The following is a 27,794-nucleotide window of genomic DNA, read 5'->3' as shown; positions in this document are numbered from 1 at the left end:
TACTATTATCCATATGTTGTAAAGCGCTTTGGAGTAATTTTACAAATTATATAGGGCGCTTATATAAATGTTGTATATTATCATGATCATTAACCCATTGCTCCATGTACATGTAGTTACAACGGTAACACTATACTTCACGTTGGTGATACCCCTTAACTGTAAAATAATTGTATTCCTCAAGATATGTTCCCAACACAAATTCAATTCAAAGAGTGTGTTCGTGTGTGTGGCTTTTGTTTGTTTGTTTGCTTGTTTTCCTGACGTCAATTATAAGAGGAGGAAAGTATCATACATGTTCCGTTCATTTCTGCCAGATTAGGACTGTTTCTAAAATTAACTATCAAAATATCAAGGAGTAAAATCTTTTAATAAAACAGAACTTCCGGCAGTGTTTTTGAATCCATACTGTAACACACTTCTGTTCAAACAGTTGATGATGTAAAGCTCTCTCTCTGTATACATTATCAGAGTTCGCAAAATAGTTATTTCACAGAATCTCCTTTTTAAACCTCTGTTCCTTGTCTTTTATTTTAGATTGATATCACGACCACAGTTGATCTTAGTAGGGTTCGGATAGAACCTGTATGACATCTTTAAGTGTCAAAGTTGAGATGTTTATCGTCTATTATACACAGTTTGAGCTATAAACACAACATTGAGGCAGATATAGCGATGATGGTAATAAAATAAACAAAATTTCGGAAGTGTCCTGGCCTTACTGTGCTTTTTACTATAACCAAACCAACCTCTACCCAGAGTTGTCGTTCCTGATACTCACTTTCGTTTAAGGTAAGTGCCGACGGTTTCCGATTGTTACACGAGCAACAAGACGTAAATGAATGTAAGGAACGACAACTGTGAGTCGATCTTGTACAATGTACTTTTTTGAACTGGGAAAATTGTATTTAGTAGATCTCATCGCGGAATATATTATTTCTTTGTGTGATATGCCGGTCTTTTTTCATTGATAATGTTCGTTAGTGAGCATTATTTTGCTGTCACTATCATTATTTCTCACTTTAAAGACATGACTCTACTTAAACGTTACAGTAGACTATATTTGCATGACACGTCGGTAAAGCAGGAGACGCTTTACCTTCCAGAACGTCTGGTCTTATACTCCTCGTACATTTAAAAGGGTCTACGTGTACATTTTCCCTCTGTCCATATTATGCTCTATGTTTATCGATTTTGGGTTTACTTTTAAATTATGGCCTTTGTGAATACTCCGGTGTTCCTTCTCACATGACACGCCTACAGGGACCTAATGGTTGGTCAAACTTTAGCAATGTTTCAGCATAAACTGATGTGTTTAGAATATGAGCAGACGTTTAGTGGTTTAGGCGTTTCGTGCACAGATTACCTGACAAAATGTATGTCAGGTTCTTGAACGTGCTATGTTTCGGGAAATTCTCCTTGGCTAGGGAAATTTCCTGGCAACGAGATGGAGGTCATCACGCGAGGCTGACGTCAACCTCGTGAATATGAAAAAAATGTCTGTATGACTGGAAAACATAAATTTTGACAAATCGAAACGTTATGTTTTTAGAGAAAACGGATGTTGTGTCTAAGGAAGGAGAATATATTCTATATACGTGGATATAGGATGTTTGTGAAAATAATATCCATATTTCAAACGGTAACAAGCAATTTTTACACATCAACTAGAAATGTGATTTTTGATGCGAGGAACATAAGTTTGGTCGATTTCTCGACATCGAGAGCTTTCCTTTTTCCTCATTTATCACTGGGGAGGGCATTTTTTGATTTTTACAATTAGCTTATTTACACCCATAAAACATCTCATAGCAGTTTAAACACGTCAGTTTAGGTCAAATCACAGCTAAACCGTTCTACAATCTCAGGGACATAGGGATGATGCAGTTATGTAGTGTTTTGCTTCATGATTGTGGTTAGTGTTTTTTTGTCTCTTAGTATAGATTCAATATGGAATGTTTTAGTGCTAGGTATACTGAGTTTTTAATGCCCGCATTTTATCATTTGCAAGGCTAGTTAAATTACAGACCCCCTACGGGGCTATAGACGTTCAGAAACACCCGTAGGAGGCTCGTCCGGATTGTCACATCGAGGACCCTTGATATTCAGCATTTGTTTTTTTTTTTTTTTTTTTTTTTTTTTTTNTATATTGAAAACCACGTTGATTTATATCAATTACATTCAGTAATTGACATCGAGGTTCTGGTATTTTTGTGTTTATTTATCTATGAAACACATGCCACACGTGTTTACGTGCTCTTATCGTCTAGGTAAAGTTATTGACAATGTTCCGTCAAGTTTTTGCAAATCAAAGTTGTCTCTTTCTTCTAAACTCGACCTCGTTGTTATTTTTCTGAGGAAGTCATTGAATATTTTACCAGATGTCTCGTTTATATGAAGCTGTTCGAGTAAATTCCTTGACGTGTGTTCAAGAGTTCAGCAGCCGTCGTCTGCGTCATCTCGCCATGGTGTTTATTGCTTTTTACACCGTCAGACAAATGATTGACGTTTATGCTTTTAAAACATTTCGTACTGGCAACGGTATAGGGGAAACAACTCTGATAAACTTGACACACATATTTTAAGTGTAAAATTGCGTGAAAAAATATTTTTTGAAAATCGAAATGAAGAATGACCGCCATTTATATATTTTTACTGACTTTGGGATTTCCAACTGATCCACTTGGTGTTTTTACGGTTAAAACGTGACGACGGTAATTTAAAGATGAATTAATGGTTGTCTCGTCAGTGAACATCCGGCTGTTAAAAGTGCTGTCAGGTTATAATAACATTGTGAAGTATTCTATTCTTAATAATGGTTGGTCATGATAAATCTTGGATTTTCGGGAGAGATTAACTGTATAAATAGATGTAGGTTTAGTTTAGGACTATTTAACTGTCGGGCTATGATAAGTTTCTTTTTTCTCTTTGTCCGTGTCTTTCTGATGTTCACCCTGTCGAACCCTAACATACCTTCCAATATCTCTCTTATACAATATGTATCCTTCATCCGAATTTGTACAAGCATTCTGCATAGTCTTCTTAATATCTTGCAGCGTTGTGTGGGGCTTCATGACTATTCTCTGTGTGGTTCTGGATAAGCTCTTTACCTAGAACTTTCATTTCTTCCTCCTCTTTAGTTAATTTTTCTTGTTCTTACAATCTAGATAGCCCGTCCCAGATAACTAAGTTTTCGTTTCCCCGTGATGTGATTCTGCTCTTGTGTTTTGTCACATTGTATATTGTTCTATGACAACTGTATCGTATGTGTTCGGCAATGTGCGTACTACGCAGAGCTTCTAATGCAAGGTGTAGAGACTTAAAGTGAAGAGTTTGCTCCGTCCTGTACATTTTTTTCACAAGATATAGAATGGTCAATGAAGGGCATTGGTTCCACTCTACTCCTCCTCACCCGTGAATCTGAGGATTTGGAATCTCCCTAGTATGTCGTTAACATATATTGTTCCATAGCCTTGGCACTCTATCGGGTAGTGGCCCTTACCATTGCTAGTAGACACTGGGCTGTCCGAAGCTTTGCCGCAGCGTTGCTGATACGTTTAGATGGATAAATGAAATTATAACCAAAACTTAGCAGAATCAGTTGTCATATTGTACAGGTACATTTTAATATCAAGGTATGAAAACAGTTAACTGGTCATTAGTTAGATGAAGCAAACACACACTAAATGGTTGTTAGTTGATCCTGTAAACAATACATATTTGCCGTATTTAAGGAACCCAACACCACCGCCCAAAACCACGGAATTAGATTATCTAAGTCCGTGCCAAAACTAAATCTTTGCTTTAGAAACTTTTCCTCACGGAATGAGTCTAGCTTTGATTGAATGTGGTCCAGTTTTATCAAAAATGAAATGGGGGGGGGGGGGGGGGGGATGTGTTGCATTCTCTCGATATTATTACAGTGTAGTTATCGAGTGTTCCCCTTCCTTCTGGCTATGATAAATTAGTGGGTAATTTACCGATTAGAAAGGATTAAGATCTGTCATTGAGCATATGGCGAAATAGATAGAATTAGATGAAATATGTGGATATTTTGTTTGGCATACTAAAGTAATAAGTGAGGAAGTGTAGTTATTTACAGACTGTTTTTTTCTCATGATAAACTAAAGGATAAGAAATGCTGTACTGTATTAGATAAGTTATCGATTTTTTACTTCACACAGCCAGGTAAGTGTTTTATTGAGAGGATATGATAAGTTTCAAAACGAATCACTGTCTAGACCCGGAAAGTATTAAAGTGTTACACATTGCACTTTTTGAATATGATTATTTATGAAGTACACGCATTAAAACCGCGTTATACTGCCACCATTTGTCCAGAAATAGTCTTGCGTTATAAAGGGGTATGGTGAAAAACTGAGGGAAATGTAAAAACGTTGGTCCTTAAGTATGTTAGCGGTAAGCGAGGTGGCAAATGAAACGAGGGGCATTATATCGAGGTTAATTATTACTTACGGAACATTTTGCCGACAAATGTTAAAAATTACATAGTGTCTTAAATGAGTATTAAATTTGTATTTACACTGCATGTAGACCGACTACTCACGAGGATTTTAACCACGTGGTATTAGGGTTATTGAGCCATTGAGTTCAACACAGAAAAGGTATTTAGGGTCAAATAAAAGGTAGAGTGAATTTAGGGACACATAGTCCATTTTGGATGATTGTAGTAATAATAACAAAATACAATGTAATAATCGTTTTTTTAAATCCCAGGAATGCCCAAATGGCATTCGTAGTAATCACCAAAAGTCATAAAATTTGATTTAGTAAAACAGGCATTCAGTAAGGTTCGTTGCAGTGTCATGATACAATATCGTACATAAAGTAGAAAAAGACAAAACTGCATCAATTTATTTAACCTGTCAAGTGTAAATTGCTTTGTAACGAGGCATGAAGCACATGGACCTGGTACATTTGCATAACATGTTAAAAGTGCAACAAAATATTAGGAGTTGAAATGTATTCGAATTTTCTTTTCAAGATGTGGTAGGTCAACAGGGAAATATATCTATCATTTAAGTTAATTGACAAAGTAATCAGATGACAAAGTAATTAGTAAGAACAGAGTTCTGTTGCCTTAGTACCACAATATTTTTTTGTAAACATTGCACATATAAGAACAGTACAAATTAGATATATCACCCATTGTAATACGCTATAATCTGTGACATTTTGCAGTTATACGAATGGTTCATGTGTGCATCACCTGTACGTACACTATATTACTTGTGTACACGTGATATCACCCGTTTACCGTATATATGTTAATTTGGTATCGTCCTTGCATGGGTGACGTCACCGTTAATATATTTTGTGACAATTATTTTCTTTATATTACCCGTGTGTATGTTGAATCATTCGTGTAAACAGTATATTACCCGTGTGTATGTTGAATCGAATCATTCGTGTAAACTATATATTACTTGTGTGTATGTTGAATAATTCGTGTAAACTTTATATTACCTGTGTTTATGTGAAATCATTCGTGTAAACTTAATGTCAACTGTGTCTGTGATATCATTTGTGTAATTTTTACACCAACCGTGTTTATGAAAAATCGCTCCTGTAAACTTACTCCTGTACATGTGATATGATTCTTGAAAATATCATATCACCCGTTTGAATATGATATCACCTGTGTAAATTTGATATCACCCTTGGAAATGTGGTACATTTGTATCACCTGCGTAGTTATGATATCACCCGTGTAGTTATGATATCACATTTGTAGTTATGATATCACCTTTGTTATAACGATATATCATTTTAGATATTCATTCCGTGCATCTACTTTGTATTTAATGCTATACACGTGGTTTTCGTTGTAACATCGACGGTTACTAAGTCAGTTTTCATCTAGCTTTCCTCCTCCTCCTCCTCCGTGTACTCTTCCATTGTCCTCCTCATTCCATCTCTAACACAACATCCTCTTCCCCAACTTACAATTCTAACTCTAACGCAAAATTCATCTTCTCCATAGCTACCCCAACGCTTACTACAAAAACTCCCCGTCACAACTCAAACACAAACTGTATACTTCTTACTGTACCCCAATTCATACTTTGGGTAAGGAGTCCAAAATAAAACCCTTATCCTGAAACTAACATAAGATATATGTACCCACTCTAAACTATCTAAAAGAAATCCTTCCTTTTATATCATGAAATCTTTTCTCCTTACCCATTGCCCTACCTACACAAACGCAAAATTCCTTTCCCCATCCTAGCTCTTACACAAACGTTCCCACACCAGCTCCAAAATGAACTCTTTCCTCCCATTCCGACCAACAAAGGGAATCTCTTTCATTAAGAATAGTTGACCCATCCAGCAAAATGTAACCTCAAAACTGGAATTGTCGTTGAAAATTTCAATAAATCTAGGCTACATGGTATCTAGCATATAAACTATTTCAATTTTAGAAAATGAAAGTACATTTCTTGTAAGAATAAAAATACGTCGTTTCCCAACTTGGAGAAACAAACTGTAGACATAATTAAATGCAGTATGAAATAAAAATGCTATATTATCATAGAAGTAAATATATAAAGAAAGCAAGGAGACAGTGTAATAGAGCGTCAAACATCCGGGGTATTGAGGCGTTATTGGGTTGTCTCCCTTGTAAACCCATGTTTATCTCACCACAGTGTTCCTGGTTTAGAATCTGTATGACCGTGTCGTTGGCGAGGGTGGCCAAACTTTTATCACAATGTCCGAGGACATTAATTGAACAGGTCATCAGTGATGCAAGATCGGAACAAAATTTAGCTCGGAGTTGTTTCCCGTTGGTATTCTGTAATGTCATTAAATTATTTTTCACCATGGGGAGCGAAATACTAGCGCATGTCTGGAATTCCCTCTCGTGTTGTAATAGACATGGCATGTTTCGTTTTATATGACTTGCATGATGACACGTTTCCTTTAAGACTGCTCCCATTTTTTCCTTGTTCGAAAAATTCAAAATAGTTCTCATGAACCCATCTAACAGACTTTTAGACTGATCAAAATAGCGATCGAGACAGTTCATATATCTGTCCAGTTCGGAACACCCATAATCTATCAACCGATCGATAATGGTTAACATTGTAGATCCGTTGTTTTTCACTGTTGCAATTTGTCCTTGAACCTCGATTGCCATAGTAACGCCACAATGTAAAAGTACGGATCCTCCGATATGACTGGGTGTATGTTTACCTAATTTGCACATACCATGCATGCCATCTGTATGAGATTTCTTTAAAATGTCGGATAATTTAGAGTTACATCGGCTAGTTTGGATTGTAAAACAGTTTGAAAAATCTTCTAGTACTGAGCATATCATTGGCTCCTTACGTTTGTGAGTATCATAATATCTATCAATCATATTGTTGCTTTTAACAGCGTTTATACAGTATTCTACGTTAGTGTCGAGCCCTTTCAAACATTTCACTTCCTTTCGGAACACCCATTCGGCGCTACATAGAGTATGCGTGTAAGAGGTCATGGCTTTAAGGTCAATACTTTCCTTCAGGTACCTTTGTATACTGGTCTTTGGGTCGCCGATTTGTTCACGCAGACACGAAATAATGCTGTCAAGTTTACCGCAGATTTTAGTCAGTGACGTCACATACCGCTCAAAGGAGAATTTCTGTGCTGGAAGACCATACAAAGACTCCTCAAAACCACATCCGGATAAAGCTTTCCGGACCAGAACTTCTTTAAGATTGGCCTGAGCTGCACTTTTAGACTCTGAGCTAGATGGATCCATCACAGAACAGTTCTGGCGACCCAACATTTCGTAAAACATCTTCATATGACTAACCGTTTCATTGTCACACTGCCCTGTTAGTTCGGTAGCAACACATTCCGGAAGTTCCCGTTGAACGGAACAAATCATATTAAACTGTTCGTATGTTTTGATTTCGGGATACATCGTTGTTCGAACGTACTGCAGATTTTTCACTACCCTTTCTCGACAGAGTTCACGAGCACGCTCAGTTTTTGCCAGGCACTGTTTTGTACCCTTCCCAGGGTACTGATGCCACAGACACAACTTTTGCGATATATCTAAGGCCAAACGAAAGTTTAAAAGATACCCGGATGACCAAATGAGAGCATTCTGTGTTTGCCTGATTTCGTAAATATTCTGCATTAGACAAGTCAGCAGCAAGGTTGAGAAAGGACAATACACGGCTAAGCTGCTAAATTCATCTTTGACATGTAATGGCTTATTCTGTAACCGACTCATATTAATTTTCAATGTCTCCATCAGTTCACGACAAGTAGGCGGAAGTAGATCACCGAATCCAATAAAAGAACCACCTCCGGAAGTTTTGATTTGCGTTTCATGCGGATGTGTATGGGGATGGTCGGACTCGTGTGCGTCGATGTCACATAGCGCTGTAAGTAAAACAATCATTGTTAAAATCAAGTGATAAACGTACTTTTCCATAGTGACCAATGACGTGTAGCTAGTCCCTCGGTATAACGACCCCTCGTAAACCCCAGTAGTGTAGTGAAATCAGTCCCTCGGTTCAACGACCCCTCGTAAACTCCAGTAGTGTAGTGAAATCAGTCCCTCGGTACAACGACCCCTCGTAAACCCCAGTAGTGTAGTGATATACACAGCCTCGCTATTCGTCCAGCGATGATACACTTCAAACTGTTTCACGGTTCACTGCAATATCAGTAATGGTATACAACGAACAAATGGTCAGTACTATACAAAGGTCCAATGCACACATCGAACGGTCTGGTCAGAAGGCCCCTCTGTCCACATCAAACGAATAAAGCGAAACGCTGTATCGACCTCAATTAGCGTCTATATGATTGGTGTAGCTGGTTACAATAACATGTTTATAGACACGATTTACAGGTATTGTTTTATAGTGTCCTCAGCAAGGTAACAACATTCCGTAGTACACACATCTGTGTACAATGAGTACTTACGCGCTCCCTCCGCGTGTAGGCGAATTCCAAATCACAATACACAACACACACGTGTACAAATCGGTTGATCACGCACGAACGAGATAAAAAACGAGAGTACAATAAAATCAGGGGGCGTCGCACTTTCAATCACACAGGTTTCACAGGTAATTATACTATCGTCTGTTAGTCCCCAAAAGACCCGGATGGCTTATTTTTTGACGTATAACGATGATCATTCTCATCCATCTGTGGCATTTTTTGGTTAAATTATCCTGACACATAGAATATTTGTCACTTAGTCATGCGATACATCAAACACGATAATACCTGTCCAACATTTACATTGACATATGCTTCATAGAGTCACATATTTAAATATCAGGGGCCCCCAAAGGATTGTTGACGCCGTCTGAAGTTATTCCGATTGACATAAGCACAGATGTAGCGCGGAATTTGCTTTTTAAGTCCGTGGTTGTAGATATTTCTTCCTATGTTTAATACACTTTAAAACCACAAACGTTATAGGTTTTTATCCATGGGAATCACCGCTTTTTCGCGCCGTCTGAAATTATTCCGATATTAAATATGCATAATAGTAGGAATTTATTGGTATGTTTAATATAATAAAAAACAACCCACATAGGTTTTAGTTTTTATCCGTTACCATTACAGATTTGTCACGCCGTCTGAAGTTATTCCAATTTTAAAAAGGCATAGCTGTAGGCATTTCTTGGTATGTTTAATATGGTTTTAATCCGTTACCATCACGGTTTGTTCATGCCGTATGAAATTATTCCGATATAAAATATTTCCTAGGTATGTTTAATATGTTTAAAATCCCAACACATTATAGGTTTTTATCCATTATCATTACGGCAGGATTTAAGTATCAATACTTTTAACGTAAATAATTGAACACAATAAGTTATCAGAAGAAGAAATAATCAAATTGTGTTAAAAGTAATACATAAAGACTGAAATTATTCTGGATTGTTTTTCATTATTTTCATCTTCAATAAGATTCATCACTTTTGGAAACATGCAATATCAACGTTTTACTATATAAACATTTACCAGTCGTTCTTGAAATGCAATCGGGAACCGTCGGCACTTTCCGTAAACGAGAAAATAGATTTTGTCGTTTACGGAAAGTACCGACGATTCCCGATGGTCTTGAAACTTTGCAACACATATTGTTTGTGTAATAAAGTAAACTTTGATAGGATTATTTTTATTTTTAAATATACAACTTTCCTGGGTAAGATACTAACCGCTCCCTATAGTATAGGCTAGAGAGAAATTCTCTCTAGCTAATTCGGTAGAGCGTACCTAGCAGATCAGAGCCATTGAAAAAACAAATAAGCTACATGGATTACAAATAACACATGCACCCTTTTAGATCACATTCTTAAATAATAATAATAATAATGTTTATTCCAGGAAATAGCCCATAGTCATCACATGAAACATGACAGTTGACAAACATATATATTACTAAAAATATTAGATATAGGTAATATATTTATACATTTTTGAGAGAGATATTTTTTATTTTTGCATCTATATAAAAAAACACATTCAAAGTTGCGATCAAAAAACATCTTTTTGAAAAACTGTGTTTTAAGTTACAACTTATATATTAACACCAGTTTCAACATAAAATTAAGTTACCTTCAAAATTCAAAATATAATATGACTAGTATTTTGTACTTAAGTAGTGTTTATGTGTCTTTTTATGTCACCCTGTTAAAATATTAGTCGTTTTTACAGATTCGGCTTGGGAGTTTTTCTCTTAAGCATATTCGGTAGAGTGCAAGACTATTAAACACATGTCCCGGCCGCGGGTTCGACTCCTAGTGGAGGCATTTAAGAACAATCACGACGTCCATTACGAACCGTTCCTACAAATGTAGTACAACTAAAGCGTGGCTTGTCTACGTAGTAATGTATACGACATTGTAATGGGATCTTGACTGTTACACGATACGTTACATTTGTCTTCATTCTCGTTTATTTCTTTTGTTTGTCAATATCCTGTAATTGTACTTTAGAGGATCTAAGTATTAAATATTAACTGTTGAAGGCAGGCGTATATTACCGTTGTTAATACGGCTCATTGCTTCAAAATAAACATATATGCGAGAATCAACAACATAATTACCTGTCGTTCCTATCCACAAACACATACTCTCATTAGCATATTGTAATAGAGAGACATTCCTCGCTATCTCTGTGCAACGTATACATAATCAATCCCTTTCTTATTATTCAGTTTGATATATACATGTAGTTTGCTACGTATGTAAATTTGATAACATTTTTTTTCATCAGTCGCATAAGTAATATAATTTGAAAATGTCACTTTTTCGAGTTTTTACATGTACCTAAAAGACGATCACAGTTCCACACTTAACCTACATTTAACTATCTTTATGAAATCATCGTGATCTTGTCGTATGAGCGCTGTTTTATCATCGTATAGGTATAGTATGCTGCGCTCAAAAGGTAACTATATGAAAACTTTGACATGTTTTCTACAATATTTGTCAATATTGATGTCTGATTCATTTTATTTCGTGTCACATTTTAGCTTTTTTTCAAGCAACTATAGTTTCACAGGGATCCGTTGAGTTCGGAGTAAATTTTCGAAATGATCCAGGCTATACGGAGCAAACGATGCCACTTACCACAACATGTAAAGTGTGGGTGGTCGGGTGGTGCAGTGCATAGCGCACTTGCCTTTCACCAAGGCTGCCGGGGTTCGATTCCCCGATCGGACGTGAAAAAGTATGGGGTCACCTGCCCGACCACCTGGGTACTCAGGTTTCTCCCACAGTAAGACCCTCCACGCGCTTATATCCGGGCCAACAAGAGTGATTAATATAAGTTATGAAATTTCATGATATATATATACTATGTAAATTGTAATGGAACCAAAAACTAGATTGCTAATAAAACCGTTGAAGAACACTGTCATGTCAGATATCGGTCCAGTATAACACACCACACGATCTGGTGTACACAGAATAACTGGGATTGGGATCCCCCCCCCTCCTCTCTTTCCCTCTATATGATTCTTGCCTCTCTCAGCTCATCGCAACTACAATAGTCATAACAAGAGAAAAAAGCAGAAAACATGTACTTTCAGACATTCTAAAAACCACATGAAATGAACCACAGTAAAAAATTCAAAACCTGAAAGGCAAACAATCTCAACTACAATATATTACATGTTATTGTTTGATCTGTGAAAAGCATTATCGATATAACTAAAGTAAAATGCCTTTTTTTGTTGACCAGGAAACGATTTCAGGTACATTGTTTGTTAATGTTAAGAAGAAAAGAAAAAGAAAGAAAAAGAACCCCCCCCCCTCCATATTTCTATCTTTCCCTACTAGGCGTCGAACCCCATATCCTTATATTTCTATCTTTCTCTACTAGGCGTCGAACCACGTACCTCTATAATTCTGTCTTTCCCTACTAGGCGTCGAACCCCGTACCTCCATATTTCTATCTTTCCCTACTAGGGGTCAAACCCCGTACCTCTATATTTCTATCTTTCCCTACTAGGCGTCGAACCCCGTACCTCTATAATATTCGACAATAAAAGTGCGCTATAGTTTCCATTGACAATATATAGTATAGCAATAAATCGTGATTCCTTGTTTCCCCTGTTTCCCCACAAGATAATATATCGAAAATAATCCCGAAACAGTGATATATGTATAACACAGTTTATACATTTGTCACTTCAAAAAAAAAACCCACATAAAACTCCGTACCGACCGTACTAACGACGTCTACTACATGTAGCTCAGTACCATGTCGAAACCACGTCTACTACATGTGGCTCCTTACCATGTCAATCTTGCTCCGTCCCGACCGTACTAACGAGGTCTACTACATGTAGCTCAGTACCATGTCGAAACCACGTCTACTACATGTAGCTCAGTACCATGTCGAAACTACGTCTACAACATGTAGCTCCGTACCCTGTCGGATCTTGCTCCGTACCGCCCGTACTAACGACGTGTACTACATGTAGCTCAGTACCATGTCGAAACTACGTCTACAACATGTAGCTCCGTACCATGTCGAATCTGGCTCCGTACTGGCCGGATCCTTTTTATGAAATCATGCCGCAATTTATAGGTTAACTTGTGTGGCTTTCTTTTACCTTAAGCTGGCAGATAAAGCATTAAAGGCACCAAGTGATATATCGTTTTAACATTATTCACAGAAAACTTGATGAATATGGCTTTTAAACAACAGGATGTTTAAATAAACTGGATAATAGGTCGCTTTTAGTGGCAAAGTTTATATCTAAGCTGTGGTTATTAATACATATCTTTGATTTTCTATTTTATTTTTTGTATAGGTCACAAGTAAACATTATTCCTCTACTGTTTATATTTCTGTTGAGGTTTTCAACCGCTATGACAGACAAAGGACGTTTTAGCTTCACAATGTCAAGACATTCTCAGCTTCCTTAGCTCCGCACCACCCGGTTTACTCCGTACCGTACGAATCGGGGGTAACCGGTGTTTGTATACTATTGGACAGCTTCAACAATGTAATAACTTATTGTTAATGAGATCAATTAGGCTTTAATAATAAACAATCGTTGATTTAATGAAAAAATAATACAACTCCACTGCCTTTACCATGCGTTCTATAAGAAGCACTCAAATAGCCAGCTGGGGGCCACGATGGCCGAGTTTGACAGTCTACGATCGCTACATACCCCTCCATCATTCTCGATATCTAGGGGTAGGACTACGTAGAGCGTACGTGTGCGTAACCCCTAGTTATCAAAGATGGTCCTTCATCACAGGGTTGCGAAGTTCCAGGCCTACGAGGTACTAGTCGCAGGTCGGTGTTTTACATCGGGTACTCCGGTTTCCCTCTACCACCAATACATTGCATGCCACGAAATGAACATATCTGTTAATAGGATGTAAAGCTCAAACAAACCAAACCACAAATAGCTTTTTATTACTTTCTAGCTCTTTTTTTAGCACCATGTTTCCTATCAACATCATATTCAGTAATGATATTTACAAGATTTCTTCTTTTACTAATTTCTTCATGATCGCCATGCAAATTATTTTCACTCAGGTGGTGAGTTTTCTCATAGGTGATGCAGCTGGTTGCAGGTCATCCTCGATACTCCAGGGCTTTCGCTCATGTTTGCTCTCTGCACCCCTGGCATATGTCATAGCGAAATTGAAGGCACGCGGCTAGCTATTTGTTTGGTCTCAGGTGCAAAAGACCTAACCAATCGCTAAGGCTGATACCTGTTCTTTGAAGAGTATAAAGGAGCGACACCCGACTTCAAAGCTAGTATTTCTTTTCGTTATGCGACCGCGAGATTCTTTTGATGTAAATGAAAGGAACATACTAGTCTTTTCGTCTCATCCACAAGACGGTGCACACTGAGCCTTCACTTTTGCTATTTCCAGGGTTACGCTCACTTTCGCTCTCTACAGGAAGGGAGGGAGCGAAAGTGAGCGTAACCCCTGAAGTATCGAGGATGGTAACAGGTGAAGTCTGTATGTAAGAGTCAAACGAACATCATTCGGCTAGTATAGACTCAGAGACTGCACACAAGATTTTACCTGTCGAGTATTTAAAAGCTAAGTTTTGCTAATTTTATGAGTTATCTCGACAAAAAAAATCACGTCACGTAAAATTGTGTTGATTGTACAACGCAAGTTTGATAAAAAATGCTTAGCGGGACCGAGTGTATGGCCAGGTGTATGAGGAAAGCATAGTGATGTAGCGGGACCGAGTGTATGGCCAGGTGTATGAGGAAGAATGATGATGATGTATGGAATTGAAATTTGATGTAATGAGTTGGTGTGAACTTATCGCTTGCACGCGATAACTAATTTCAATTTATACATGTGTTGAGGTGTTTTTTTCTGCGAGAATATTGATTGAGTCTGTATGTAGTTGAACGAAACCTCAATAGCCTGACTAAATTATTACGTAAAATGATATATTGGTAAGTTGGTATATTAGGCCCTGGACGCTGGACGAAATACATCTAGTACACTTTGGCAATTCCAGAATGTCCCGCCATGAAGTCAAAAGTTGTCTGTCATTAAATGCGATAGTTAACTTAATCAATCATTACGTCGTGATCTAAACTTTTTAAAACAGGAGGAAATCATTAGCATGTCAATACCACAAAGCGTTAGGATACTATGTACAGTGTACATAGCGTATATTGTATGTTACAGTCAGATAATAGCCTACATTGTGGTTACTGACCATAAGTATAAATGATAAATAGTGACGTCAGATACTTTACCTGTATCGTTCGTATTCAATCATATATACCTGTACTTGTAGTGTAAGGTGGTTAGACTCCGAACTCTGGACGAAACATTTATCTGGTACATTTAAGAAATTCCAGAATGTTCCGCCATCAAGTTAAAAGTTGTCTTAAATCAAATTTTCAGAGTAATTAAGTCATTATATAAATTGTTCAAAAAACGGGGAAAGGTTTCCTAAGTTAATATCAGAAAGTGTGAAGATACTCTGTATATACAGTATACATTGCATTTACTGGTCAGCTTCGTCCCTACTAATTACCGTCAGATGTACTGGTCAGTTTTGTCCATAGTTATGATCAGATACATACTGGTCATTTTTCCGCAGTCACGACAAGATACGTATATGAAGTGGTCAGTTGTGCCCACAGTCATCTGGGACATACTGGTCAGTATAGTTTCGAGTCACGATCAGAGAATTTTACTTGTTCTTTCGACCAGATGCATGTACATTGTACTGTAAATGTTGGTCATGTCGACCTGACAGCGTCGGCCGATACAACATGTGTTTTCTACGGTGGCCCAATTGTACCATTTCGTTGTGTCGTCTATTCGCCCCGAAATGACGAGATTTAGTACATTCGGCTTTCAGGGTTTATTTTACGGGGCGAAAAACGAATCAACGAGAGTTCAGGTTACTTATTTCCCATTTTACGGGACGAAAAGAAGAATCAACGAGATTTAAGGTTAGTTATTTCTCGTTTTATGGGGCGAAAAAACGAATCACATTTCACGGGGCGAAAAGACGAATCAACGAGATTTAAAGTTAGTTATTTCTCATTTTACGGGGGAGACGAATCAACGAGAATTAAGGTTAGTTATTTATCTTTTTACTGGGCGAAAAGGCGAATCAAAGAGAGTTAAGGTTATTTATTTCTCATTTTACGGGGCGAAAAGACGAATCAACGATATTGAAGGTTAGTTATTTCTCGTGTTTTACGGGGCGAAAAGACGAATCAACGAGATTTAAGGTTAGTTATTTCTCATTTTACGGGGAAGATGAATCAACGAGAGTTAAAGTTAGTTATTTCTCGTATTTTACGGGGCGAAAAGACGAATCAACGAAACATAGCCAAAGGCTAATCTCCCTCAGGGGCCTCTATATTAGTAAAATGTGTTAGTTTTACACAGTATTTCTTAAAACATAGTAATATAAATTAAACATAAATGACATCTAAAATATAAGTTATGAAATTGCTGAAAATATTATAATTACAGGCAATTATATAGTACAATACATCAAATATCACAGAAAGCATAAATCTCATGCTTTGAAGGTCTGATAATAGTTAAATGGCCGGAGCCTAACATACATATATGCTAATAAAGCAAAGTATACATTTGCCAGGATAGACGCTAAAATAGCATAAACTAAAAACTATTTTCTTTATCTAAAAGTATGAATCACAGTAGTGCTTTATAGCTCTATGCTTAAAAGTGTTAAAAGATGGTAAATTACCTTACATCATTTGGAAATGCATTCCATGTCTTAGAACTTGATAACACGAAGTGACTAGAATAGAAGGTTGTCCTGTGCTTAGGAATGTACAACATATTCTGTTCAGCCCGTCGGGTAGCTCTGGAGTGGTCACTGTTTACATGTTTAAAACAATAAAAAAAAAATGGTAATTTATTTAACTTGTTCATTATATTGTCGGTAGAGCCTCCCCACAGTACATCAGTGTACATAATGCGGAAATACACATGAATTAAAAGATACTGTTTGATACGACGGAGTAGCCCTAATCCACAACTTACCCTCTTAAGAATGAAATTTATATGATCTGAAAAAGATAAGTGGTGGTCTAATTTTACTCCTAAAACTTTTTCAGTCTCTGCCTGTTGTATTTTTTCATTTAAAAAAATCAAATTAAGTTCATTTTCACTTAACTTACAGCGCCTCAGTTTAGTTGTTAAAACCATACATTTTGCCTTATCTGCGTTAACAACCATTTTATTGTCAGAACACCAGTCTTCCACTTTCTTTAAATCATGTTCTAATTTCGCTCTGACAAAATCAACCGTTTTACCAGAAGTAGACAGTGTAGAGTCGTCTGCGTACATGTCGGTCCTGCAAGCTGTTATCAGCGGTAAATCGTTGATAAATACTAAAAACATCAAAGGAAATGACACTTATCAGCCTCGATAGAGACGTTTAAGCTCGCTTTGGGAACCACATATAATGTGTTAGTCACTTAATTACAAAAACAGTTCAATACTTATATTTACGTTTTCTCTGCCTCTTATGTTCTTTTTTAACTTATAATTCATATTTAAAATTACAAATGCTCGCCTTATCGACAGTCCACACAATTTCGTTCAATAATTTGAACAGCGTATTGTCGCGTGCTGGTTGGCAAACACAGTAGTACTTTGAAATTTTAACAAACACTTCAATTATATTCCACAATAAGTGATCTTGCGGCGGAGCACAGGGGTTCGTTACAAATGTCTGAAATGTTTTTGTGCTGTGACTCATATCAGTAGATGTGTAACATATGTGTCAGTAGGTGTATTTCAGACATTTGTAACGACCCCCTGTTGATCAGTGCAGTGTAACAGACGATATATCTGATAAATTGCATGTATGTTAAAATTGTTTCCATTGCCGGCATTGGTGATTTCAACCGATGTGTATTTTGTACGATATTGCAGACCTTGGCCTTGTTTTTGTTGTAATAAAAGTATATTTTATTTACTTTTTTCTTTTGCACATATATTAACAATGACATTGTCAAGTCTCACAATGCCCAGCGATATTTTAGCAGCCGTCATGTTTATTTACATTGGATATTGTAGTTCCGGTCAGTGTTGTATTAATACGCTAAGAATTGTGTCTCGTGTTGCATGGTAATTAAAGTCCCATCAACGACACAGCTTTCAAAGAGGCTATATAGTAACAATGCCATGAAAATGTAAATATATAATAAATATAAAAATGATGAAACACCCTCATTTGATATCAAAGCGGTATATATAACGTTATCGTATGACATCTGTCATTAGAAATATTTGGTCTGCAGCTGCAAAATAACACCGGTATTACATAAATATTTACACGACAATCCCCGCTAAAGTTTACTCGCAAAATGTAACTAAAACTATCTGTAGTTACCTCCCGTTGAACGGTAAGCTTTGTTTTGTTACAGCTAAATATGTCGATATTATACATGTACCACTATGTTGTTTGTCTTTTGATATATATTTTGTTTACTTCGATTATTAAGAGAGAGAGAGAGAGAGAGAGAGAGCTTATATTATAAGGGAAATGTTCTTTTAAGAAACATATATAAAAATAAAAAGTAAATTTTGTTACTTTTTTATTATCAAATTTAGTGTCTGCATTCTTGTCATAAACTAATAACTCGTAACTCGTAGTCGTCGTTGTATATACCGGCAGTTGGTCTGCTATCTCGCCTGCCTGCCGCTTCATGTCAGTGTGTGTGACCAACAGCCGTTGTCAGATTTATACAGTATCTTAGCCATTTCATCTACTTATTCCTCCTGCACTCACTTATTTGATAATTACATGCATAATTCCTGCAAACCAATAGAGGCACATGCATTATTCCTGTAAACCAAAAGAGGCGACTAAGTGGGATCCCCTGCTGTGACTTAGATCCATCGCAGTATTGAGAGGCGACTAATGAGACATTCCGTAGCAGATTGGAGATTTTTCACATTTACCGCGCCAGATTTCCAAATGCACATGTTCCACGTTTTTGATATCTCTCGTTGACTCACTTTATATGACAGTGCATCTTGCGCAAGAATAGGTCCTCTACATCAGCGTTCCTTGTCCGCGATGCTCTCAGCTTAATTGCTGCCTTCGGCTGTCTTTAGCCGAGGGGACTATTGGTTTTATATAATAGCTATATTTTCAATTATAGTATATCAATTCTATCTTCTTGTAATATGAAATATATGTACATGTAACTGTTCTGTTTCATTGTGTCTTGAAAAAGGAGCGGATCGCTCCGAAAATTTGACAACCTAAACTTGTCCACACTGTTGGAATTACTTCTTTGCCCCATGTATATATAATAGATATTATTAACAACCTTGTATTCGTTGATGTACAGAAGTACAATATAATTTTAGTTATGCTGCATATTTATTTATCTACCTATTTAGTTTATTTATTTACTTGTTAGTTTATTTATTTATTTGTTTATTTATTTTTTAATTTACAGTTTAAGATATTAAACATCACTGTCATCTATGTTGATATACTGCCAGCCTGTAATACGATATAAAGAAACACAAGACTTCGCGGTCAAGTCGACTCCGGTTTATCACTTGCTCTGGAGTTATTATACAATATTTATAACAGTAAATTAAATCATTTCTGAACTATACTTACTCACCTTTACGGTAGACCATATCAATGACAGCTATATACGTATCGACATAATTTAGAGTGTTTGAGTATGCAGGTATGCACAGATGAAGGTCTTAATGTAAATTATATATTAGGATATTCGGGCCGGCAGGCATGTGTGTGTGTGAGTGAGAGATTACGTGTGAAGTTTTAATGTATTATACGTGTGTATGTATGTACATGTACGTGACAGGTACTGAAAGTAATTTTCATACTGCAATGTATTCCGACATTTAGGGAGCATTGAAACGTATCAGAATATATTGTATTTCTAGGTATTCGTTTGGTTTTATTTTGTTTAATGTCCTATCAACAGCTAATGTCATTTAAGGATATGCCTCCATCTTTGTTGTTACACGTGTGTGTGTGTAGCAGGCATGGTATGTTGGTGTTCTAGCCTCCTTGTGATAGCGCGGATCTGGTGCCGACTTAAAAATGCTTTCCCCTCAAATACCATGCCGAATGCACCGCACCCATCACAGCATGCCGCCCGGTCACATTATACAGACAACGGATAAACCAGTTGTTTCCATTCCCCTAAATAACGTTAAGCAGGGATTACCAACCACCATTTTTAAGAACTTTGGTATGTTACGGCCAGGGAACAGAACCCATTGCCTCCCTCACTTGGGCGCTCGTTTAACATTTAAGCCAAACGTCAGGTATTGCCGAGTAAGGCGCTAGGAAATAAAAGATATGTAGAAGTAGAAAGAAAGATAAAGATCCCAACTATTGCAATTGATACAGCAAATTATTTTGGCCGATTTTTGAGTCCCAAGTAGAGGGCACAAAAGCAAATCCCACATTCTGCAGGGGGTCCCACCTTAGCCACCTCTAACGATACATGCAGTGGGTAACAGCAACTTAGTCTTTTCTCGATCACTGACCTACATGAGTCTTGTATGTATTCATTTTATTGATTACGATTTCACATATAAAATACGAATACTGAGCATCAGACACCAAACTCCAATGATAAATTAGAAATCATTTTATCTAGTTCTGGAGGTGATGACATCAGAACACCTACATTGTAGCTTAATTTGGATGACTTTGATTCATTCCTTACATTAAGTATCTATCCAAAATTGTTTCATAACAGCGCTTTAACTCACAGGAAATTCGTTGAGCAAAATTATATTTCCATTTCGCAATTATTTCCAATATATTTCTAGATAAATATAGCTATATATTGATTGGAACCGCAAAATTATTAACCGAAATAATTAGCGTAACTGGACTGGGCTAATCGCCGGTGACCATTTATTTCAATTTGTTAGAAGGTCCGTGGTCGGTGGTCTGGGGATCGAATCCCTGTCTGGTTGTTGCATTTTTAATTTTCTGTTATATTTGGCAACCAACTAAAGACACCTTCGAAAATGGAACAGAGTCTCGTGTGTCTTCCGGATCGACGAATCCGGTAAAGAGGAACTGGACCGGTCGATCGGCGTAACCAGGAAGCTCTCTACTGGCTCGAGCGTCCATCTAGAGTTTGGATGTTCCAGGTTCGAATCCTAGTTTAGCTGTGCGGTTTCATCTCACGTTAATGCGCGTACATAGATATACCAATCAAGGGAGTCACAGTTCATTATTTTAATCAAATAAGTTGTCTTTTAGAAACATGTACTTTCGAAAGTCTGCAATTTCTTAAAAAAAGTCAGATGTGTCGTGGCGTATTTGAAGGTAGGTATGTCAATATATTTTAAAATGTTTTCATGAACTGAGACGTTGTCACCATCATTGAATGGTTGGATTGTTCTTTATTTGTTGACGTAACTATCATCACATTTGCCGTCTGAGTGTTTTACTGCTAATGTCGTAAGTCAGACAGCCTTATTTCCTGCAGATACACTGTACGAGCCACATTTTTGATATTATAAATGGCAAAAACAAAATGAGTATAAGTTCATTTAAGGATGTACACCTCTGAGAAGTCAAAAAATTCCTGTATTAAACTTTTTTCTTATATGGATTTTTGGAAAAAGGAGTAAATGGCATAGTAGAAAATGCAAAAAACAACAACATATGTCCGTGTGCTCGTTTTTGTGCTATGATCGGTCAAAGATACCAATTTACCACAACATGTGATTTGAGGTGATTTTTTGGGTTTTGACCATTTGCAGAACAAATTCATACAATTTCTTCCAAGTGTGTTATCAGATATGTATAAATGTTTGTAGAATTGTTGAAAATATTATTTTCTTTTAAAATATGGAAGTAAAATTTCTTAATTTTATTGTTTTAACTCAAAAAGCCGATTTTAGTTACCCCTACCCCCTATTTTTTAATGAAAAAATACTCATTTTTTACCATGTTTTTACAGATTAAACGCTTGATATAAAAAGTTCTGGTATTTAACTTTTTTTAATATTTAATGAATGAAATGAAAACGTGTTTCTCTTTCTAAAACATCTACAAAAATGGGGGGTCAGTGTGCTTCCTTTTTGTCCCATTATCATTTGTGTTATTTTTTACTTTTTTCGGGGTCAAAAATCAAAAGTGCTTCAGTTACACTAAATACGTAAAAAAATATCAATAATATATAATTTTCCAGTTTGTTGCATATTATTTTTATCATATTGAACATTATAAAGTTGTACAGCAAAAATGAACCTGCTACAATTACAAATGGCGACACAATGACAATTATAGTGATCAATCTAGTGCCAAAAAAGGTGAAATTTTGGCCCTTTTTGAAGCACAAGAAATACACATTACTACACATTTTCAAAATGGCCGCCGAATTGGTAATTTTTCTAAATTCTTGTAAAAAAAGTTCTACAAACAACAGGCATCTAGTTTTTTGACATATTTTTCAGATGCGTGTTTGCTAATAAACTTGATCATAAGTTGTTAAATATTACAAAAACCCATTACACCAGATCAAAACGAGACTTGAACGTGATTGAAACCTCAGAAGAGTACATCCTTAAGAGAGTTAACGTACAGTAATAATGTCTTCTCATAAGCTCTGAGTGTTGGCGGTGCCATACTCTTGAAAAATATCCCGTTCTTATATATAGATAAATTACAAATAATCATCCAAAATTAAATTACTGATTCCAAATAGTGGCTCTTTTCTTCCCAATAAAACTACTTAAATTAACTTATACAATGGGACAAGCAAGAGAGATATTTTTTGTGTGTGTCAATCAAATTTATTTCTAATTTCTTGAGAAATATTCAGAGCATGTTTACTTCATACAGACAACACACGAGAGAAATTTTCCGTCTTCATACGGTGGACAGGGCAGTGATCCACACTTAGCTTTTACCCCATAGAACAGTTTACCGTTCTCGTCATTGGTACCACCCCCAGGCACAGCCTGAGCGTCCCCATCGACACAAACGTACTGTGAAGCTGTCGGGTGATCATGGCGACTAGACGCTAGGTCGCCCTGATACACTTCCGTCCATCCGGGATAGCATTGTGTCCTACCCGGAATCATGAGATAGGCGGTGTGTTGTCTACCAAGACAGACAGCGCACGGTACATCCTCTTTATAATTCGGCATACCAAACAGGTCATTTGGCCCCTCGTACTCTGCCCCGTAGAGGAAGCCAACATAATCGCCGTACACCAGATCTTTGTGAGGTCCCCAGATAGGGTCGTTTGGCATACATACGTATTCCGCTGCGGCTCCAGTGGAGGAATAGTAAGACCCACCAGCATAACCTAAAACAATCAAGCTTGTACTAATTAACTCGGTAAATATAATATCTCCATGATGATACACATGATAAAAGTTTCAGATGTGTTTGCTATTGACAAAGAAAACACCAAAAGAAGGAAGTTTCGAGAGAGATACTGAAGCATACATGTATTAAGTGGTTTAAGGACACATAATCCTCTGCAGGCAAAACACTAGAGAGTACTACAAACAATAACCACATCTTAATTTTCTTTGGATACAGCTTATTGTAACTATGCTAAGAATCTTATGTTGACCAGTTTGATCAGTTGGTTAGAGTGACAGTAAGATGAAAATTATTAGTTTTCTGAATAGTATCGCAAGGTATGGTTTTCATTTCAGAGTCAATATCACATCGTAAAGCAAAGTTAAGTTTTGGCAGTGGTACAGCGATCCTTAAAGAAAATGCTTAATGTTAAAAAGAAAAGTATAACCATGGCGTTAACACACATACACAAACTATTAATTCGAAATAGGAACAAAATGACTACAGGACCTTTGGCAACATTACCTCAAAGGAAAAACCACCACTACTCAGTTTATCAAAAAGTTATTATAAGTAAGTTACAGTTACGTCGTATAACCTTCTTTATCTATATAATTAGCTCAGAGTGCTCAATTACTATCCGTGCATGGGTTCAAGTGACTTAAAATAAATCAAAAATCAAATATGTGACAGATACATGTATTCTACATTTTACCACGATTGCGATGTAACGACACTTTGTATTGGTGAATAGCCATGCTTTAGTTGTATAAATGGATGCTAGACCATACTGGTTTATTTATTATGCTGGCAAACAAGCTGCGAGAAAACGGGTACACGTATTTCATCTTGTACTTGAATATTTGCTAGCGGACATACACTAAAGTTTCCATTTTATAGTCTTGCTGTGAAATGAAGATAAATATAAAGGAATTAATTGACAAATGTTAGCGCGTGCAATTGAACAGCCTAATTTCGATTATCGTATTATACAATTGTGTGACGTCACGTCAACAAATATCACGTCATATCAAAAGGGCATTGAGTCTTAAACGTCAACATTACATTTTGTATTTGTCGACCGGGTCAAAGAAAAAGAATCGTTAACCAACTGAGGTAGGATAGAGCATCTCAAACTTAGGGGAAGATTTTATTTGGCAACACTAGAATCTTCTCCCCTTGGGTTTAGATTCCTCCATCTCAGGTCAGTGGAAATGAAAGCTTTTCATTTCATTTCAACAAATTTTATTCATGATGTTGTATGAATTGGATCGAACAACAGGCTATTCCTATATCAGTTCTTTCCTGCATGCATTTGTATAAATCAGCATATAAATATATTTTAATTTATAGTGAAATGAAAAATTGAAAAAAAGACAAAATTTAAATACAAAACAGATACCAATGTGCAAGTCATATGGTAAAGGGAAGATAACTCTAACTGCTTATGAAAGTTCACAAGTCAAGCTGTGCTATTTTCTGACCTCACCAGAGTAATGAGTGAGTTTTAGACATATTCCTTTACTAGATCCTCCCTGGGAGTTCAAAATCCACACAGAGTGACTCATAGATAGTTGAATATTAGGCTTATATACATCAAATATTATGAATAAGCTATGTAAATATTGTATGGTATATTAATATTCACATTATATGACATGTATAATATTGATTTTTTTATCACCAGAGTTTTTTTTACCACTGTCTGAGTATCATTATTTGGTAACTATTAGTTATTTTAATTAGTTTCTTAAACTGGGGGAGATGGGGGGATGGGGTGGGGGTGGGGTTAAAAACTCTATTTAGTCTTAGCTGATACCTCACATTTGTTAAACAATTTAAAAAAGGATCAACTACAGTTTATATCATTAAGGTACTTTGGTGATGTATTATGCAATATCTTATACATTAAAATTAATTAATTTTGTTCCCTCCTAACAGCTAAGGTTTCCAATCCCAATTCTTTGTACAATTTATGATGTGATGTACCTCTACGAAGCCCTGTCACTAACAGCATCTAGTTGGACTGATTCTAATAATAACTTTGATTGCAATTATCCAAAACTACATTAACATATTCTAAAATTGGTATAATATAGGATATATACATAGTGTTAAGTGCAGTTCTATCAGGTGAGGTTTTAAGGCTTCTTTATATATGAATTCTTGTATATGCTGTATCATATATATTTTGGATATGTTGACCCCATTTACCATCTTCATTGAAGGTAAGACCTAAATGTTTATGGTTAGTACTGTCGGTTAGTGGTTGATTAGAGAAGAAGATTGAAGGGTGATTAGTTTCTTTTTTCCGTGTGAAGATCATAGTTTTAGTTTTGGATGCGTTAAATTTTATATCCCAAGATTTAGCCCAAGAACATTTTGTGCTGCTTGAATGGGATTATCATCAACAATAATATAGAGGGAGGTATCATCTAAAAAAAGTTAAATGTTACTTGTAACTATATTATTTTTTTCTCTTGGACAAGTAGTACTCAAACCATGCAAGTAATTTTCCTTTAATTCCATAAGTCTCTAATTTGTGTATCAAACCGTCATGCCAAACCCTATCAAAAGCTTTACTTACATCACAGAAGACAAATCTAGCTTCTTTATCTAAATCATTTATAAAGATAATAATAGTTGATTCACAGTTGAGTCACTAGGCAGGAAGCCTGACTGGTGCGCAGAAATGGTTTCAGCTGCTACAAGGTAGTTATACAGGTACTTAAAGATGATTTTTTCAATAATTTTACTGAAACAAGATGTAATTGGGATTGGCCTATAACTACTGACATCATTTTGGGACCCCTTACCCTTATATATAGCATTAACATTAGCAAGTTTCTATGGTGCAGGGGTGAAAGCTTGTATCATGCTTACCAGAGTAAACCATTGTTGTTATATTAGCAGGACAGTCTCGTCTTCCCCATCTTGTGAAAACAGCGCCCCTGTCACCTGTCAGTATATAATAGAAGAGCAATGATGTATAAGAAAGTGATATTAAATGAGCTAAACTGCCACGATAATATATAGAATATCTATGTGTTCTTTGAAAATATTACTTAATTAACCTTGTCTAGTCTGTTACGTCTTTCATCGTTACAACGTTGGCCTGTTCGGCCTTTATGTTAACGTTATAGGAACGCCAAAGGGTAACTAACTTACTTTGTAGATTTTTGAGTTCGGTGATTTGGCTGTTGAGCTTGGTCTGCAGATTTTCAAGCTCGGTATTCTGGCTGCTGTACTTGGTCTGTAGGTTCACTATTTGTGTATTCTGGCTACTGTACTTGGTCTGTAGATTGTTGTACTTAACTTGCATTTGCTGTAATTCGGCCTGGAATCTCGTCAGTTCCTGTTGGATGTACTGTGGATCACTGAGAAGAATACGCTTCTCGTCTGATCCGTTGGTGACGGTAATGGCTGCCAGAGAAACCGCCACTGTTAAGCAAGAAAACAACATTTTGTTGGGGACAATCGTGTCTGTTGTTATCTCTTCCACGGTCTAGTCGGGAATGGATCGAGTCACAAATAGATACAAATGTTAAAGGTTATCTTGGCACGTGCTTCACCGAAAATGACATGTCAAGTCATTTTTAACGTGGAGCATAACACTAGTCTCTTCTTTCATATCCAAATATATTATAAGTACATACACATGTATGAGACTATCTTAGAAAGTTTGAAATTCTGAATGAAAAAATGGCACCATCTAGTCCCCTTCTGAAATTGAGAAAAGGGGTATTTACCAATCACAGTTTTCTTAATTTGGTAATAAAATAACAATTCACCGAGCAGGAGTTAATATGCAATGAATATTTCGCTTGAAATTTACCAACATCTTGCTTCAAATTTGTTAAACTGCTGTCAACTGTCTAAGCAGAGGTGAGGTTCTTAATCTGCCCACGCACGGATTTTATTCAAACTTTGCAATTTGAATGTTCATGTAAAATCGCTTTAGAAATCGATACTTTTATTTTATTACTCTTAGAGGGGTAGAGCAACTACGATTGTTGATGGATGGTCATAGCCAAACTGCTGTCGCACGGCAGTTTGGTGTTGGTCCGTGTACATTTAACCGTCTCTGTACACGTTTCCGTGCTGCTGGGTAAGTTTCCGATCGTCCCAGGAGCGGTCGTCCGCGTGTAACGACCGCAAGACAAGACAGGGCGATTCGATTGTCGCACTTGTGAAACAGATTCAAGACTGATTTAGAGACTGCGTTGCATACCTTAGGTACTCATGGCAGACCCATTAGCCCTCAAACTGCCAGGAACCGCTTGCGTGCCGAGAGAATCATTGCGCGCCGACCTTATGTCGGGCCACCTCTGACACCACGGAGGCGGCAAGTGCGTCTTGCCTGGATGGGCAAACATGGCCCGAATAGGTTTGGGATGCGTCGATGGAGGCGTGTGATGTTCACCGACGAGTCTAGATTCTGTCTGTATCGCTCAGACGGGAAAAAA

At 36.8% G+C, this 27,794-nt stretch overlaps 1 protein-coding gene across 1 annotated transcript; it reads right to left on the bottom strand.

The window, feature by feature from the left end:
* Positions 1-22,805: 22,805 nt before the first annotated feature.
* On the bottom strand, positions 22,806-26,828 carry LOC110451505. Its single transcript, XM_021499559.1, has 3 exons — positions 26,497-26,828; positions 26,212-26,286; positions 22,806-23,326 (listed from the first exon to the last, which is right to left on the bottom strand). The coding sequence occupies exons 1-3, from the start codon at positions 26,789-26,791 to the stop codon at positions 22,845-22,847; spliced, it is 852 nt and encodes a 283-aa protein (XP_021355234.1). The 5' UTR covers positions 26,792-26,828; the 3' UTR covers positions 22,806-22,844.
* Positions 26,829-27,794: the final 966 nt, after the last annotated feature.

The sequence above is a fragment of the Mizuhopecten yessoensis genome, unplaced genomic scaffold (genome assembly GCF_002113885.1).
Source record: "Mizuhopecten yessoensis strain PY_sf001 unplaced genomic scaffold, ASM211388v2 scaffold6111, whole genome shotgun sequence".
NCBI classification, from domain to species: Eukaryota; Metazoa; Mollusca; class Bivalvia; order Pectinida; family Pectinidae; genus Mizuhopecten; species Mizuhopecten yessoensis.
Note: the sequence above shows the minus strand (reverse complement) of the source record. Positions and strands in the feature narration are given on the sequence as shown.